At 42.6% G+C, this 16788-nt stretch overlaps 2 protein-coding genes across 7 annotated transcripts in view; one reads left to right on the forward strand and one right to left on the reverse strand.

The window, feature by feature from the left end:
* The window catches only part of Abcb1 (ATP binding cassette subfamily B member 1), a 142995-nt gene that overhangs the window by 90361 nt on the left and 35846 nt on the right, over window positions 1–16788 (reverse strand). The gene's annotated exons all lie outside the window — the stretch shown is intronic.
* The window catches only part of Rundc3b (RUN domain containing 3B), a 155130-nt gene continuing 140261 nt past the window's right edge, over window positions 1920–16788 (forward strand). For all 3 annotated transcript variants that reach the window (XM_050139865.1, XM_050139866.1, XM_050139867.1), the window contains exon 1: window positions 1920–2424. In XM_050139865.1, the coding sequence (XP_049995822.1) occupies window positions 2303–2424 (122 nt within the window). In that variant the 5' untranslated portion in view covers window positions 1920–2302. The remainder of the gene's footprint in view (window positions 2425–16788) is intronic.

Here is a 16788-nt window from a genome sequence, read left to right on the forward strand (position 1 = left end):
GCATGTAAGCTTGTATGTACCAAATTTATTGTGGACGTACTAGATTTAATACTAAAATAAAATTTTATTCTTTTAATTTTTACAGATTTCTCAAGAATTCCCCCCCCCCCTAGTTTTTCAAGACAGAGTTTCTCTGTGTACCAGCCCTAACTGTCCTAGAATTATCTCTGTAGACCAGGCTGGCCTCGAACTCACAAAAATCCTCCTGCCTCTGCCTCCCGAGTTCTGGTATTAAAAACGTGCACTACCACAGCCAAGCCTCAAGAATTTTCTTAAAATGTATTTTAAGGTAACAATGTCTCATTACAACTAAGTCATACCTTCTTGTATCATGACTGAAAATCCCATTTACAAATTGATATTGTTAGTTTCCCTCCTATTTTTTTTCTATATGGTTGCCTAGGTGAAAATGTTTGTTTCTAAGATTAAAAAGTAAATTATGGTATGTTTGGTAGTCTCTGGCCTACAGAATTTTGTGCTTGAGGACTTTTATGTGCTATATTTATAACTGGAGATAATGGTATACATGTAAGAATGGTGTATCCAGGGGCTGGAGAGATGGCTCAGCGGTTAAGAGTACTGCCTGTTCTTCCAAAGGTCCTAAGTTCAATTCCCAGCAACTACATGGTGGCTCACAACCATCTGTAATGAGATCTGGTGCCCTCTTCTGGCCTGCAGGCATACATACAGGCTTCCCCACCTGGTGGCTTTAGTTTGGAAGATGTGGAATCTATAGGCAGTAGGATCTTCTTGGTGGAGACAGGGCACTGGAAGAAGGTCCTAGAGTCGTCTTACTGATGGTGGATTTCCTGTCACTCTACATCCTCTCAGATTTGCGGTCAACTTCAGTGCTTTCCTATAGCCCTCCATGACGAGGAACTTCTCAAAATGGACCCAAACAAACCCTTTCTCCCTTTAACTGTCTCATCACAGCACGAAGCAAGGTCATCAGAATTCTGGGATTACAAAAGTATGCCATAATCCTTTGCTCTAGAAGTTTATTTTGTTTTATGAGACAGGGTTTCTCTGTGTAACAGCTTTGGCTCTCCTGGAACTCACTCTGTAGACCAGACTGGCCTCGAACTCAGAGATTCACCTGCTTCTGCCTCCCAAGTGCTGAGAATTTTTCCCCCCTAAGACAAGGTTTCTCTGTGTAACAGCCCTAGCTGTCCTGGAACTAGCTTTGTAGACCAGGCTGGCCTTTAACTCACAGAGATTTATCTGCTTCTGCCTCCCAAGTGCTGGGATTTCCAAGCTGTGTTTCCAGGCCTCCAAGGCAGCATTTCCCTCCGACCTTGGTCAAACCTCTGCAGGGCTCGCTAGGTGCCGGCCAGTTCAGACCTCACTGCCCTGGACATACACATTCATACAACACTCTCTCCTCTGACTGTGGTCATGGGATGAGGCGAGGAGAATCAAAAATTCAGACTCCTGTGACGCGAAATGCCACGGGCACATTCCCTGATGCCATTGTGTCGCTGTTTGTTAGGCTCGGAGAGGGCGTGGGGACAAAAGGAACTCCTCTCTTCTAGGTAATCACTTCCCCGCCTCCTGCAGGGTGGCATTCTCCTGCTGGGACTACCGAAGCCCCAGGACCAGGAATCTGAGAGAAAATCTGAGATTTAGCCTCGTCGGGGAGGGAGGGAACTTCGGACCAGAATCGCTGTGGAACGGGCGTCAGTCCGCGCTAGGCCACCGGCCGAGTCGTCGCGTGCCCACTGGTGCAGCACCAGCCGGGTCCCGGTCGGCTAGCGGCCCACGCGCCGGGGCGGGGCTGGGGTGAGCCGCTTTAAAGGCGCCCAGGCTGGTCCCGCCCCCGCCTCCCGTCATTGGCTGTCTCCGGCGCGGCCTCGTTCCCATTGGAGGAGGGGGCGGGGCTGCGCGTGACAGGCGTGGGGCCTCACCTCCGCGGCCCCGGCCCCGCTGCGGAGCTGGCAGGCTCGCCCGCGTGGTAGTGCCGCGTCCCCGGGGAAGTCGCGCAGCGCCCGACTCCCACCCCGCACGCGCTTCTCCGGTGCACGGCGGCGGGCGGGCGCGCGCACGAGGGCGGAGGTGGCCCGTGCGTGCGTGTGTGTGTGTGTGTGTGTGTGTCTGTGAGTGTGTGTGCGTGCGTGCACGCGCGCGTGGAACCGGGGTACCGGGCGCGGATGCCCCATTGCCTTCCACACCCTGCCTGCTTCGCGGCTCCTGCCTCGGTCCCTCGCGCACCCGGGGGTGGCGTCCTGAGGGAAAGCCGCGGGACACAGGTGTGCCGGGCGTGCGGGACCGCCGGAGACAAAGGGGGCGCGGAGGGGAGCCCGCCATGGCCTCCCGGAGCCTGGGGGGCCTGAGCGGGAGCCGCGGAGGCGGAGGCGGCGGTGGCAAGAAGAGCCTCAGCGCCCGCAATGCCGCGGTGGAGAGGAGGAACCTGATCACCGTGTGCAGGTGCGGGGCTGCGGGCGGGCGGGCGGGCGGGGGCGGAGGGGGAGGAAGGGAGGGAGCTGCTGGGGTCCGCAGCCGCGGCCTCTGCTCTCGTCGCGCCCCGCGTGTCCGCGGGCGAGCCGGGCCCCGTGATGCCGGGGACCTGCCGCGGGCTCTGGACCTCCTGCGGGAAGCTGCCTGGCGAGGGCCGGGGCGGAGCCGGGGAGAATCTGTTTTGGCCGTGCCCCCCAGGGTCTGGGTAGGAGGGCGGAGGAAGGGCCAGCCGCGGCGGGAGGTCCTGAGGTCGCTCTGTGGCCCCCAAATCCGAGTGCGCTCTGCTCTATGGGTTTCTCTCGTTGGCCTGTGGTTTTGACGCCTTTCATACCGCGCATATCCGTGACGGATGTTTAAGTCTCATCAACTACAGTGCCGGTGGTGCTTGGGCGACTGTGGAAGACACAGTCCCTTAGAAGATCTCCAGTCAGTCTTTTTATTCCAAGATCTGCCCTTCCTTAAAAGCTTCCTTATTGTAAATGTATCCCTTCCTCTAGGAAATATAGAAACAAATATCCACCGTCTATAAATTTAGGATTCAGAGAGAACTGATCTTGAAAAAGCTGATAAATTTTAACATTCATAAAATTTTAGGCATCCATTTCTTAGGAGCCACTCAGCCAATAAGCTCTGAAAATTATTTTGTTCCTTCATCCTGTTTAATCATCAACTGGTGATACTTTTCTGATTATCAGGTAAATGATGAGATCTTTCCCTCCTCTGCGGTTTATGCCTGAATTTCAAATTTTTTCCTTGTTTAGAATCATGTCTACCATTTTAAGCAGATTGTAGATATATGTAGTAGGAGTTATACTCAATATTTAATCGTTGGATTTAATGACTGCTCATCTATCAGGAAGACCTTCACTCACAGTTTGCATTATAAAATAATATTATGGTAAAATAATATGGACTGTATTTCTTATTTGTGCTGTATAGAAAACAACCTTTTGGGACAGATAGGCTTTTTAAATTGAGGGAAATTTCTGAGTTAGGCACATAGAAAAATAAGCTAGGTGGATAATTTTGTCTTTAATAGATCTTAAAACGAAAAAAAAAATCTTATTTTAAAGAAATGAGGGTAGTTCCAAGGCAGTTTTCAACCTAAACTGTGCTTCCTGTCATTACCAAAGCTCTGGCTGAGTTAAAGTTCTGGATAATTTGACATTGGAGATGGGAGGAAGTCGCTCTAGTGGAAGAGTAACTGAGTTCAGAGTAGATGCTACGGTTTACTAGTAGCATCCCATTTTCCTGTCATGGTGATAGAAAAGTATTGTAGCAGCTAGATGGGGCACATGCATTTCTTTGAACAAACATTTGAATTGTGTGAATTGAATTTGAATCAAATCGTTTTGTGATTTTTTTTATTGATGTCCAAGGAAAACTGCAATTCATAAAACTAGGAAAAACCACCCCCCTCCCCCACTACTACGTATTGTATCTTATACTTGCACAATAATGCTTTTTCTTTCCCTTAAAAAGTTAGGTGTAGTTTCAGTTTAGGCTCAGTGCCATACCATATACAACCACATAATTCTGCAGATTTAAAACCATATACAATATTGTTACTGTTTTGGATTTTGGATTTAGGCTGTTTGGTTATGTAGGACAGGCAGGCAGAGAGCCGAATTGAGTTTTGGTTCGTTATGGTTGTGCATGTGTAGAATTACTTGAGTTTGTTAGAGAAAATATGTATATATTCTATTCTAAAACCGTTGTATTGTGTTTCTCTCAGCAAGTGAGTTTCTACCTTTTTCCCATAGAGTGTCCTGTGGAGAAAGTAGGACATTTGAGACTCTAAATTTTTCACACTCGGCTCCAATATATTGGTTTTTCAAGACAGGGTTTCTCTGTAGCTTCCTGGAACTGGACCTGGACCTGGACCTAGCTCTTGTAGACCAGGCTGGCCTTGAACTCCCAGAGATCCGCCTGCCTCTGCCTCCCGAGTGCTGGGATTAAAGGCGTGCGCCACCACCGCCTGGCGGCTCCAAAATATTTATAGACTGATCTTAGTTACTCTGTTTTGTGTAAAGAAACTTTATTTTTTAAAACTTTGAAAATTTAAGGCACTTCCCCCCCACACACGTTGCTCCTGTCCCTCTTTTTTGATGCATGGCTTTGCTGTGTAATCTTTACTGGCCTGGAACTTGCTATGTAGGTTAGGCTGGCCTCAGACTCACTGAGATCTGCCTGTCTCTGCCTCTGGAGCACTGGGATTTCAGCCCTGTGCATCATGCTGGGCCTGCCTTTGGGATTTTTTTTTTTTAACTTGCAGTTTTCATCCATAGAAATTCAGGTGTTGGTCATTTTTGCTGTTGTTTTTAAGTTTATGCATTTTTCAAAGACTTTTAATTTTTTTGTTTTATGTATGGGTGGTTTGCTTACATGTATGTCTGTGCTACTGTTGGTGTATACTGCCCTCTGAGGCTAGAAGATATGTCAGATGCTCTGGAACCGGAGTTCCAAACAATTGTGAGCTGCCTCATGGGCACTGGGAATCAAACCACAGTCCTCCGGAACAACAGCCAGGTCTCAGAGCCGTCTCTGCAGCTCAAGCTTGTGTCTTTCCAGGCTGATGGAGTTCTTTCATCCTAGTTCAAAATGAAAATCTATTTCACCTTTCATTTATAATGTTCTATAAAATACTAAAATACACATTTTTAAACATTTGTCAAACTTTTAAGTCAGTCCTTGCACTGCCTGGTTTTATGTCAGCTTGACCCAGGCTAGAGTCATCAAAGAGGAGGGAGCCTCACTTGAGAACAGTGCCTCTCTAAGATCCAGCGGTAGGCAGTCCTGTAGGGCGTTTTCTTAATTGCTGATTGATGGGGGAGAGCTCAGCCTATTGGGTGTGGCACCACCCCTGGGCAGATGGTCCTGAGTTCTAAAAGAAATCGGACTGAGCAAGCCGTGAGTAAGCCAATAGAAGCTCCCACCATGGCCTCTGCATCAGCTCCTGCCTCCAGGATCCTGCCTTGTGTGAATCCTGTCCAGACTCCCGTCTGTGATGAACAGAGATCAGTGTAAACCACATAAACCCTTTCCTCCCCAACTTTCTTTTGGGTCATGGCGTTTCACCGCATCAATAGAAACACCAATTAAGGCAGTAGTTAAAAGGCACTTCTTGTACAAAAAATGGAATCTATTTCCTGTGGATAAATTTACAAGGGTGATTTAAGAAGATGGTAGAGATGGCTCAGCGGTTAAGAGCACCGCCTGCTCTTCTAAAGCTCCTGAGTTCAATTCCTGCAACCACATGGTGGCTCACAACCATCTGGAGTGAGATCCAGTGCCCTCTAGAAGAAGAGACCTGGTCAGTCGTCATCATCATCTTAGACCATGAAAGCCAATATGGACAAGTTCAACAGAACTGCCATATACGGGCTGCTCGTGCATGCTTCAGCATTGCCAGGGCATAAATTTCATATTTTCAACTTCATATAATAAGTTAAGCAGGTTAGAGACAAATGATGATTTCATAATTAAAGTACTTTAATAACATAAAATAATATTTTCTATAGGTCAAATATTATTTCACACCGGTATTATTTCAAATTAGAACAGTACCACATTTCTTAAGTGTGGTCAAGGAATCAAGAGTTCATATTTTATGTGTAACTAATATCCACTCCTAGTTTAAAATTCTTACCTCAACTGTACTACTTCATCTGTCAGCACTTACTATGGAATATAGTCTTCTGTATAATGAAGCTTGTAAATTAACACGCAATAAACAGTGGTTAGACATTTTAGATAAACGACTTAACAAAAGAAGCAATCTACTTTCTTTAGAGAAGAATGTCATAACTACTGGTACCTATATTCTGGATGAATGCATGCTCTCTGTACAGTGGCTGTCCTTGGAGACTCTTGAGGTACCTTAGTATGGTTTGCTAAATGGCCCCATAAGACCTGTGCTTAGAGTTCTTTGTTTTTTGTCACTTGCTGTTTCTTCCTATTGATTTCGCTGTTGTTTCTTTAAGGTGTGCATCCAGAATCCCTTTTCTGTACACGTTACATCTTGACTTGCTGACTATCGTTGTTGTGAACCAGGAAAGGGGATACCTAAATCTGAGCCCAGAGGCACAAGTTAGCTGAGAGAACTTTAGCAGTCTTAGCATTTTAGATATTCGTCAATCAATGGAAAGTGTTTTGCTCTTAAACTTTGTAGCTGTTCAAATGTAGGTATATGGACTTTTCCTGAATATATTGACAGCAATATCCTTTAATCACAATAACCTATTCTTTGTTGTTATTTGCTTGAGTTATGCACTGATTACTTCAGTATTCATTGAGAGTTAAGCAATCACAGGCTCTTCTTGGTGCTCTTATCAGGAGCAAAGTGTATCATAAGTGTAGCTTAATTTGTGAAGACTTCTGTGAGAGAAGGACCGGTTTTATTTCAATGTCAACAGTTGCCTAATTCTAGGCAGTTGGCCCATTGGCATTTATTGGGCACAGGAAATGTCACTTACAGCTTTATCTTTGTCTTAGATAGCTGATAGTGTTGATTTTGTGACCAATTTCTAAAAATATATGTAGAACATTGTGATAATTCATTCAGCTCCACTATACCTCTACTTTTCAAATATAATTTAATGTATGTCTCTGCATGTGTGTATGTACAAGGTCAGTCTCAGGGGTCATTCCTCAAACACTGTCTACCCTTATTTTGTGAAACAGGGTCTATCGGTGGCACGGAGGTCACCAAGTAAGCTAAACTGGGGGGCTAGTGAGCTTCAGGGATTTGCCTCTGCCTCCCTAGCCCTAGGATACAAGCACACTGTGTCACGCCTGGGATTTTTGATTGCTTGTTTGTTTGGTTTTAACATGATTCTGCAGGTTGAACTAGCATGCTCTTGCTTACAAGTCACATACTATACTGACTGAGCTAGCTCCTCAGCCACTGAAAATTGTGTTGACTTAAAATATGCATGTTCAAAAGTTTGCATAGCGTAGACATAGTACTCGGTGCATTTTTGTTCCTCCTATTTGTTGACTTTTTTAAAACTCTACAATGTGAATAGAATTCCTTAATTATAAAGCCGTCTGTAAATTTTCTTCCTGCTTAATTCTGACCAGTTTATTAAGTCTGCTTCCTCCCAAGTGATCAGATACTCTCATTTTCTTCTAAACCTCTGTTGTTGTGCTTTAGGCATTTATATCAACAATCCATTTGTAGATCCTTTGTATTTGTGGTGTTAAATGTGGGGCACAGGATTAAATATTGTCCTTAAAAAAATCAGTTGACCTAGTACCACTTATTGAAAAGATCATACTGTGTCTAATACTTTCAAATGTTACTTTTGCCTTAAATTAGGTCATAGGACCTTTCTGCTTCTGTTTCTGGGCTCTGTCTCTCATTTCATTAATCTATTTGTTTCTCTTTGAAATTATATTATACTGTCTTAATAACTACTGCTTTATAACACATCTTGCCATTTGATAATCAAATTTCTAGCTCTGTGTTTGAAGATCATCCTACTCTTAGCCCTTTGTCAGCTAAATTGTGTAATCTACTGATCAGTTTCCATGAAAAACAATCTGAGTGTTTAAAACTTTACAATTTTTAATATGTATATAACACATTTTAGTCATTTCATGTGCTTCCAGCACCCTGTCATATCCCTCTCATGCTCCCCACAGACTCTTCTACCCGAGAAATCCCCCTTGCGTTTATGTCATTTGTTTGATTGCTTTTTTTGTTATGACTCATTAATTTATTTTTTTTCTGGTTTGTCGAGACAGGGTTTCTCTGTAGCTTTGGAGCCTGTCCTGGAACTAGCTCTTGTAGACCAGGCTGGCCTTGAACTCACAGAGATCCTCCTGCCTCTGCTTCCCGAGTGCTGGGATTAAAGGTGTGCACCACCACAGCCTGGAGTGACCCATTGAATTTAGTTAAGATTGCTTTTATAAATGTGGATGGGCTGTCGTTTATTAGAATATGGACATATTAACAAGGGATGGACCAGTGAGGAGAATGATACCCCCTCTCCCAGCAGCCATGAACTACCAATAGGAATCTGGGATTTTTCTTATGCTTGCACTTATTCCATAAATCAGCTTTTTGGTAAACTTTTATATCTATAATATTAAGACATTAATTCAATAAACACAGTAAATGCTTTTCTATATTTTTCTATATTTAAATATTATGTTTCTCAGAAATAGATATGACTTTAGGATACATAGGCATGATAAATCTCTTGTCAAATTTATTCTTGTATACTGGATATATTTTTATATTAATATAACCAAAACCTTTTGCTGGTATGAAGACACACAATTGTTCTCTAAACATAACAGACTTGAATCCATGGTCTCCACCAGATTTACTTATTAATTCTAGCGGCTTTTCTGCAGTTTAAAAAGACTGATCAGAAGTCATCTATGCATGTGTCAGTTCCTCACTTTGAATCGTTCTCCGCTCTCCTGATCTCCTTCCTCACCGCACTGGCTAGGATGCCTAACAGTGCTAAAGAACAGTAGTTTCATGGCTTCAGTGGGCGTTCGCAGCAGATTTTCCTTCTCTACTATTTCTAGAATCCTAGGATTTTAAAGTAGGTACCGAATACTATGTTGTTGTCAAATGCTCCTTTTTTTTTTCCCCTGACAAGATTAAACACGATGTCCACTCCTTTTTCCTGCTCATGTAATAAATTCTGTTGTTTGACTTTCACATGTCAGATTGCTTTGGAATAAAGCACCAGTGGGTAGATTATATATTTGAAATTTCTGTGCATTTAGCTGAGGTAATATTTGGGTTTTTACATATTTGCTCATGGAAGAGATTGTTCTATACTTGCCCTTTCTCGTTATATGGTCATCTAGTTTTAATAAGATTACCTTGTCTTTTTTTCCCCTGTCCTATATAGTTTTTGTAAGGGTGATATTCTTTAATATATAGGACAATGTACCAGGTTGCAATCTAGACCACAAATTTCTTTGTGGAGATAAAAAAAAAATTTCTGTGGGAAAATTAGTAACAGATTTACTTTATTTAATAGGTAGTAACAACTCAGATTTCTGGTTTCTTTTCATCATTTCTTGCAATTTGGGGGGGGGCAAATAAGGTTCTATATCATCATATGTATTCGGGTTTCTCTTAGTGTCTTCTTATTTTTTCTGTTTGAGGCAGGACATTGATATATATGTATCCTAGGCACCTTAAACTTGGAATCTGCCTGCCTCAGAATCTCCCAGAGTGTGAAAGTGCTAATGCCTTGTTATTGTTTAAACGTGTGTAGAGATTTTCCAGTTTCAATCCTGAAATGGTATCTTCCTGGCTGTTTCCCTGGCTAAGGCTTTATAGATGGTGTTGATCTTTTTTCACAGAATCATCAGATTTCGTTTATTTTCTCTGTCCTATCATGGATTTTTTTTTAAAAAAAATAGTTCTTTAATTTTTCAAGTAAAGTTATTCTAGTTACCTTTCACCAACTGTTTTAAACTTAATTCTGTACTGCAAATACTATATTCTGAAGAACTTCAAGCATTTGAAATTTCATTGGTGGTTGCGTTATGACCTAACATATGGCTGGTTTCCATGAGTGATTTCTGTGTATTTGCACGTTCTGTTGATTGTTTTGTACACGGCATCTATGTCTAGTGTGTTGTGCCAATTGATAACTTGCCTATCCTTACTAGTTTTCGTGTACTTAGTAATATGGGAGAGGTACCTGAGTTTATATCTGTCTATTTTTCCATGTTACACACACAACACACTTCTTTCTCTTGGGCTGGTTCTGCTCCCTGTTAGCAGCTCTTCTTGGCAGGTATCCTATGGCTGGCATCTCCAACATCTTGGGGTCGCCAAGGCGATCCAGATTCATCTTCATAGTTTCACACAGTGGTTTCTCTGAGCCTCCATGCAGGAACAACCTTGACACAGGCCTGGCCTCAGCAATTTTCCTTAGCCTTGGAGGGAGATTCCATATCTTTTTTCTTGTATCCTGGACTCTAAAGCCAGAACCATGTGACTGGACCTCCCAAGTTCTGCTGCTTGCTGGGGCTGGAGCATGGCCCCTTCATTCAAATGCATTTTCACAAGTTTTCTGTTTTTAATTTTTTTTTTTAATTTTTTTTTTGCTGCCTAATCTTGGCTGTCCTGAAACTTGCTCTGCAGACTAGGGTGGCCTTGAAATCAGAGCTCCACCTGCCTCTGCTTCTTCACGAGTGCTGGGATTAAATGTGTGAGCCACCCCAACTAGTCCTAAACTTTGCTTAATTTCTTTTTTTTTTAATTATAAATGGATTGGCCCAATAGTTCAGGCTTCTTATTAACTCTTAAAACTTATTTTTTGTGTGATTGCTTGCCAAGCTTTTATTTATTTTTTATTTTTCAAATTTTTTTAAATTTATTTATTAAAGATTTCTACCTCCTCCCCGCCACCGCCTTCCATTTCCTTCCCCCCCTCTCCTGAATTTCTTTTTACAAGTAGGAAGCTTATTTGGGAGGAGTCTGGCCCTGAGGTCACCACTCCTTTTATTCCTTCTAGTATCAGGCTTTTCTTTAGACATTTTATCTCTTTGAGCACTGGACTGATCACTTCTTCAGGCGCTCTTTTTCTCTTCCTCCTGTACATTTTGTATTTTTCCTTGCTCAGCATGCTCCTGATCATTATAGGTGTTCATAAGAGTAGCCATTAATAGTCACATGACAGAGTCAATACTAAGCTATCTTGATACCTCCTCTCCCAAAACTCTTCAATTTAGCCTCAGACAGATTTTTTTTTTTTTTAGATAAGAGCAAAAAGCAAACATATTCTTCACCAAAATATCATAAGAAATATCTCTGGGCCACTTACTAATATTCTTCTCTTCTGAAACCTTTGCGCTGGGCTGTCATAATCTACATTGCTCAAAACACCACTGTCTTCCTTGCTTCTACTAGTACGTCACATTAAACCCTGCTTAAAGCATTCAACTGTTTTCCTAATCCACAGTCCCATAGTCCACATTTGACCAACAAGCAACATAGTCTGGCCCACTATGTTGAAGCACCCCACTCCTGGAACCAACATCTGTCTTAGTGTCCCCTTGCTTGAAGACAGCTCTTATAAAGGAAAAGATTTAATTGGAGCTGGCTTACAAGTTCGGAGGTTTAGTCCATTATCTTCATGGTGGGAAGCATGGTGGCCTGCAAGCAAACATGGTGCTGGAGCTGAGAGTTCTACATCTGGCAGGTGGCAAGGGCTGGGTTGAACTTTTGAAACCTCACAGCCCACCCACAGTGGCACACTTCCTGCAACAAGGCCACACCTCCTAGTAGTGCCGCTCCCTGGTGATCTAGCATTCAAAACGGTGGACCTACTGGGGTCATTCCTGTTCAGACCACCACAGGGCCACAGAGAGGTAATATGGTAGATTCCAGTTTTAGCCCCCCACATTTCATCTGGTGAATTCCAGTATTAGACACAGAAGTGTCTCAAAAATGTTAAACTTTTTGGTATTTTTACTGTACTTTTACTTTTTTTTTAAAAAAAAGGATTTATTTTTATTTAATGTTTCTAAGAGAAGCAGGCAGAGAGAGAGACAGAGGGAGAGGAAGAGAGAGAGAGTTAGAATGAATGAGTGTGCCTGCTATGAAGGCCAGAGAACTGAGAGAGAGAGAGAGAGAGAGAGAATGACAGTGACAATGCCAGAGGGGAACTCCCCAGAGTCTTTTCTCTCCTACCATCTTGGTTCCATGGCAGGGTCTCTAGTTTCTGGCTAATTCTCCTGTCTCAGGCCTCCCATTGTACCGTAGGAGTGCTGGGGCTGGGATTACAGAGGTGAACCATCACATCAGGCTGTTGGGTGCATTTCATTGGATGCTGGGGATCCAACTTAGATGTCAGGGTTGAGCTGTCTTGCTGGTGCCTTTCACTATTTTTAAAAAATATTTTAATGGGAGCTGGAAGATGGCTCAGTGCTTAAGGGGATTTACTGTTCTTGCAGAGGATCTCGGTCCAGTTCCCAGCAGCCACAGAGCAGCTCACAGCTGTCTGTAACTCCAGTTCTAGGGATCTGACACCCACTTCTGGCCTCTGAGGGCACCTGGTGGTGCATGTTATATACATATATATGCATGCAGGCAAAACACTCATATCCATAAAATAAAAGATCTTTAAAAAGATTTCATGTTTAACATTCTTAATTTATGTACTTTTTCCTTTATTTTTTGATTTCTTGGTCCTTTCCTTGTCCTCAACATTCTTTTCCTTTTCTTTTTTCTTTTGTTTAGTGCTGTTTTATATATTTCCATTTTCCTATCTCTTCCTTGATTTTTTTTATTATTAACACTTGTACATTTATTAACTTTTAACTTTATGGTGTACATTATTTTTCTACTTTTCTGTGATTATTGGTATCATAGTAGCTGTAATAAATTAAAAAATTGTGAGTGATACGTATGCGTAGTGTATGCTCGCATGTGCCAGGTCCGTGTGGAGAGAGAAAGGTGGCAAGTGTTCTGCTCTGTGGTCCTCCACTTCATGCCCTTGGGACAGGGTGTTCCACGGAGCCTGGAATTAGACTGCCACCTGCAAGCCCCAGAATCCTGTCCTTTCTTCATAGGCCCAGCTTTAATGTGGGTGTTGGTATCCAAGACCAGGCTCTCTCATACTTGAGCTGTAAGTGATTTAACCTATTTAGCCATTTCTCCAGTTACCTAACCAGATCTTTGTTTGTTTGTTTGTTTGTTTTTCGAGACAGGGTTTCTCTGTAGCTTCGGAGCCTGTCCTGGAACTACCTCTTGTAGACCAGGCTAGCGTCGAACTCGCCTGCCTCTGCCTCCCAAGTGCTGGGATTAAAGGCGTGTGCCACCACCACCCGGCCTAAGCAGTTCTTCTTAATGATATATATTTTTTTAATTTTTGAAATTATAATCACATCATTTTCTCCTTCCCTTTTCTTTCTTCAACTTCTCTGTGGACTATCCTTGCTCTCTCTGGAATTCATGGTCTCTTTTTCTTTAGTTATTGTGTTACACACACACACACACACACACACACACACACACACACACACACACACACACACACACCCCTAAATGCATAACTACAACCTGCCCGGTCCATACAGTCCAGACTTCTAAATGGTCTCTGGGCTGGTCTGGTCACGTGGTATATGTTTTCTTGTATTCCAATTGTGAGTTTGCTTTGGAGGTGTAGTATGTAATTTGTTTTTTTCCACTTTGAATGGTACTAAGAATTGAGGTCTCAAAAGAAGAATGTTCATTAAGCGGAGCCCCAGAAGAGAAACCTATCCAAATAGAGACATAGAAATAGAAGAAATATAAAAACAGAAGGCGCTGACTATTCCAGTATGTCATAACACTTCAGTAATTGAATCCAAATAGATAGGAATGAAAAACTGACAAAAAAAACCCTCAAAAGTCTGATTTAAAATAATCAATTAACTCAGAGTCACATGATATACATATAATCACATGAATATAGAAGTCAATTGGAACCTTTATGAGAATTTCAGCAATCAGGATGAGAAATAGAATATTCTAAATGACAAAGATGAGAAAAGATGCTCGCAATATTTATGTGTCTGTGTTACAATGAAAGCTTCTTGAAAACCAGAAGCAGAGGACTGGAGAGGTGGCTCAGTGGTTAAGAGTGTCGCTGCTCTTGGAGACCAGGGTTTGATTTCCATCACCCACATGATGGCTAACGGTTGTATATAACTCCAGTTTCAAGGTGTCCTCCTCTGGCCTTCTCATGTACTAGGGGCACATGCAGTGCATATCCGCACATTCATGTACATAAAATAAAAATAAATCTTAAAGAGATCTTTTAAGTTGAATTTAGCATGTGCATTATAGTTTGTTTATCTCTGCTTAAGGCATACATGGGAAGCATTTTTTTCATCAAAATCTTTTTCTTGGTAGATTAAAATTAAAAATAAATTGGTTGAGAATTCTTACATTGTTGCTTGAGGAGGAAAAAAAATGGGAGTTCTTAAATAATGTCTGCCATGAAATATAAAAAAGGAAATTTAGCTGTATTTGAACAGTTATCTCCAGGTATTGTGCTTACTGTTTTATATTATGTTTGCTGTGCTTTATAGCTTGTCTTCGTGTGTGTGCACGAGTGTAGGGGTGTAGTGCACACATGTGCACATGGAGGCCAGAGATTGAAATCAAGTGTCTCTTCTATTGCTCCCATTTTTTAAAAAAAAATTACTAAAGACAGATTCTCTCACAGAACCTGAAGCTCAGCAGTTATGTTAGACTGGCCCACAAGCCCCAGGGGTCTTCCTGTCTTTGCCTCCTAGCACTGGGATACAGGCATGTATGACTGCGCCAGGTTTCACATGTGGACTGGGGGGTCGAACTCAGGTCTTCATGCTTGTGTGGAGAGCACTTTACCCATCAAGTCTCTCTCTAGCATCTCTCGACAGCCATTTCCTTGTTGATTATTTGAGAGTGGAAATTGCTTTTTTCCAAAAGAGGCTGTAGTTACTCTTGCTTGTATGGAATTCAGGAAATTTAGTTATGAAATGGTAGAAGAAACAACTGTTATCTTTGAATTTGTACATCCTTTATTAATAGTGTCAGTCTTGGGCGTGTGCGATGGCTCCTGTGGTGAAGGTACTTGCTGTCTGGAGAGCAATAGGGGAAGTTCATCAAACTGTCAGAGATCAAGCTAAGTTCTAATCCAGCTTCTTGGTGAAACACATACCTTATCATTATTATTTCAGAATGTGTCCAGTTGGCTCCATGGTGCACGTTACTGTTTCAAGTGACATCCTTTTCTTCTACTCAAGTCAGCAATGGGGCAGAGGTGAGAGACAGGGGAAAGGGTGGCGAGATGCCATTTCCTAAGTATGGCATGGCCATGCAGTTGTAAAGCCCCATCAGTTACTCCTACTGGCCTGGGTCACATACAACTTACAGATTCTAGGAGAGGAAGTGTCATTTCTGATTGTGTGCCCACCAGCTCTAGTGGGTAGTTCTAAACCATCAATCTGGAAAGAGATGTGGGGAATAAGAGGGGCTGGCGAGGGTGGGAAGGAAATAAGGGGGGCGGTGGGTAGTAAGTACAATATACATGTATAAAAGAATCAGAAATTCTATTAATAAAGGAAAGATAAATAGCTGCTTTCCAAGATCAAGATAAGCACCTCTAGGAACTTAGCAGAGGTGCATGCGTTAATATCATTGAGAAGGTGGTTCTGATAGAAAAGAGGGAGTTGTCCCAAAGGGAGTGACCCTGGCAACACTTTATATTAAGGACCTGTCAGAGATGTTTCATTGGAGTAACGTTGGGTAGCTGACTTCATCTGGTTTGGCACTAGGTGTTTGTGCTGAGTGGAGATGCTAACTTGGGGAGAACTAGTGTGGTCGTTATGGGATCTTGTTTTGTCGATCGGTGCTCATGAGAGATGCCAACAACAGCTTTGCCACCTCACTTTCAAACACTTTTGTAACTGGCAAACACGACGTACCCTGTCTCTCTACTCCATGGAAAGGGAATCCCCTTCGTTATTGCTGAAGAGAGGAGACACTAGCAGCCAAACAGTGAATGAAATGGTCTCTAAGTAACGTGGGAGAGAGGATTCTACTCTTCACATTAAGTCTCTGTAGCATATGCTTTCGAGTGTTTGTGTGGCATTCAAGAGAAAGGGAGAGCGGATTCAATACGGAAGGGAGTAGGAGAGTTTGCCAAGGTCAGACAGGAGAAGACTGAGACAAAGTAAGGAAATTTAATTCTCAGTGTTTCCAGTATTTTAAGTTACAATATTCTATACTAAGCGATTTTGCTTTTCATTTTTCTATAATTAGCTAATTAAAGAATTTTTTAATAGTTTGACAAAACAAAAATTTATGAAGATCACAGAAAATGTAATTTTTTTTTCCTACTAAGATGATTTCTGCTTTTTCTTAGCTAGGGTTATGAGAAAACAGCTTGACCAAAGCAACTCGGGGAATAAAAAGGGTTTATTCCAGCTGACAGCTTCACATCACGGTCCACCATTGAAGACAGCACAGGAACTCAAACAGGGCAGGAACCTAGAGGCAGTAACTGATGCAGAGGCCATGGAGGGGAGCTGCTCACTGGCTTGCTCCTATGGCTTATTCAGCGTGCTTTCTTACAGAACCCAGGATCAGCAGCCCAGGGATGGCTGGACCAGCAGTGGACTGGGCCCTCACCTCGGTCACTAATTAAGAAACTGCTTCACAGGCTTGCCTATATGCCAGCGTGGTAGGAGCATTTCCTTAGCTGAGGCGCCCTCTTCCCAAATGACTCTAGCCTGTGCCAAGTTGACATAAAACTTGCCTGTACATGCTCACACTCTTTTTTGCAGCTTTATATCACTATGCTAAGGACAAGTTTTGTT

The sequence above is a fragment of the Alexandromys fortis genome, unplaced genomic scaffold, assembly GCF_014885135.2.
Source record: "Alexandromys fortis isolate MF-2015 unplaced genomic scaffold, M_Fortis_MF-2015_v1.1 scaffold_38, whole genome shotgun sequence".
NCBI classification, from domain to species: Eukaryota; Metazoa; Chordata; class Mammalia; order Rodentia; family Cricetidae; genus Alexandromys; species Alexandromys fortis.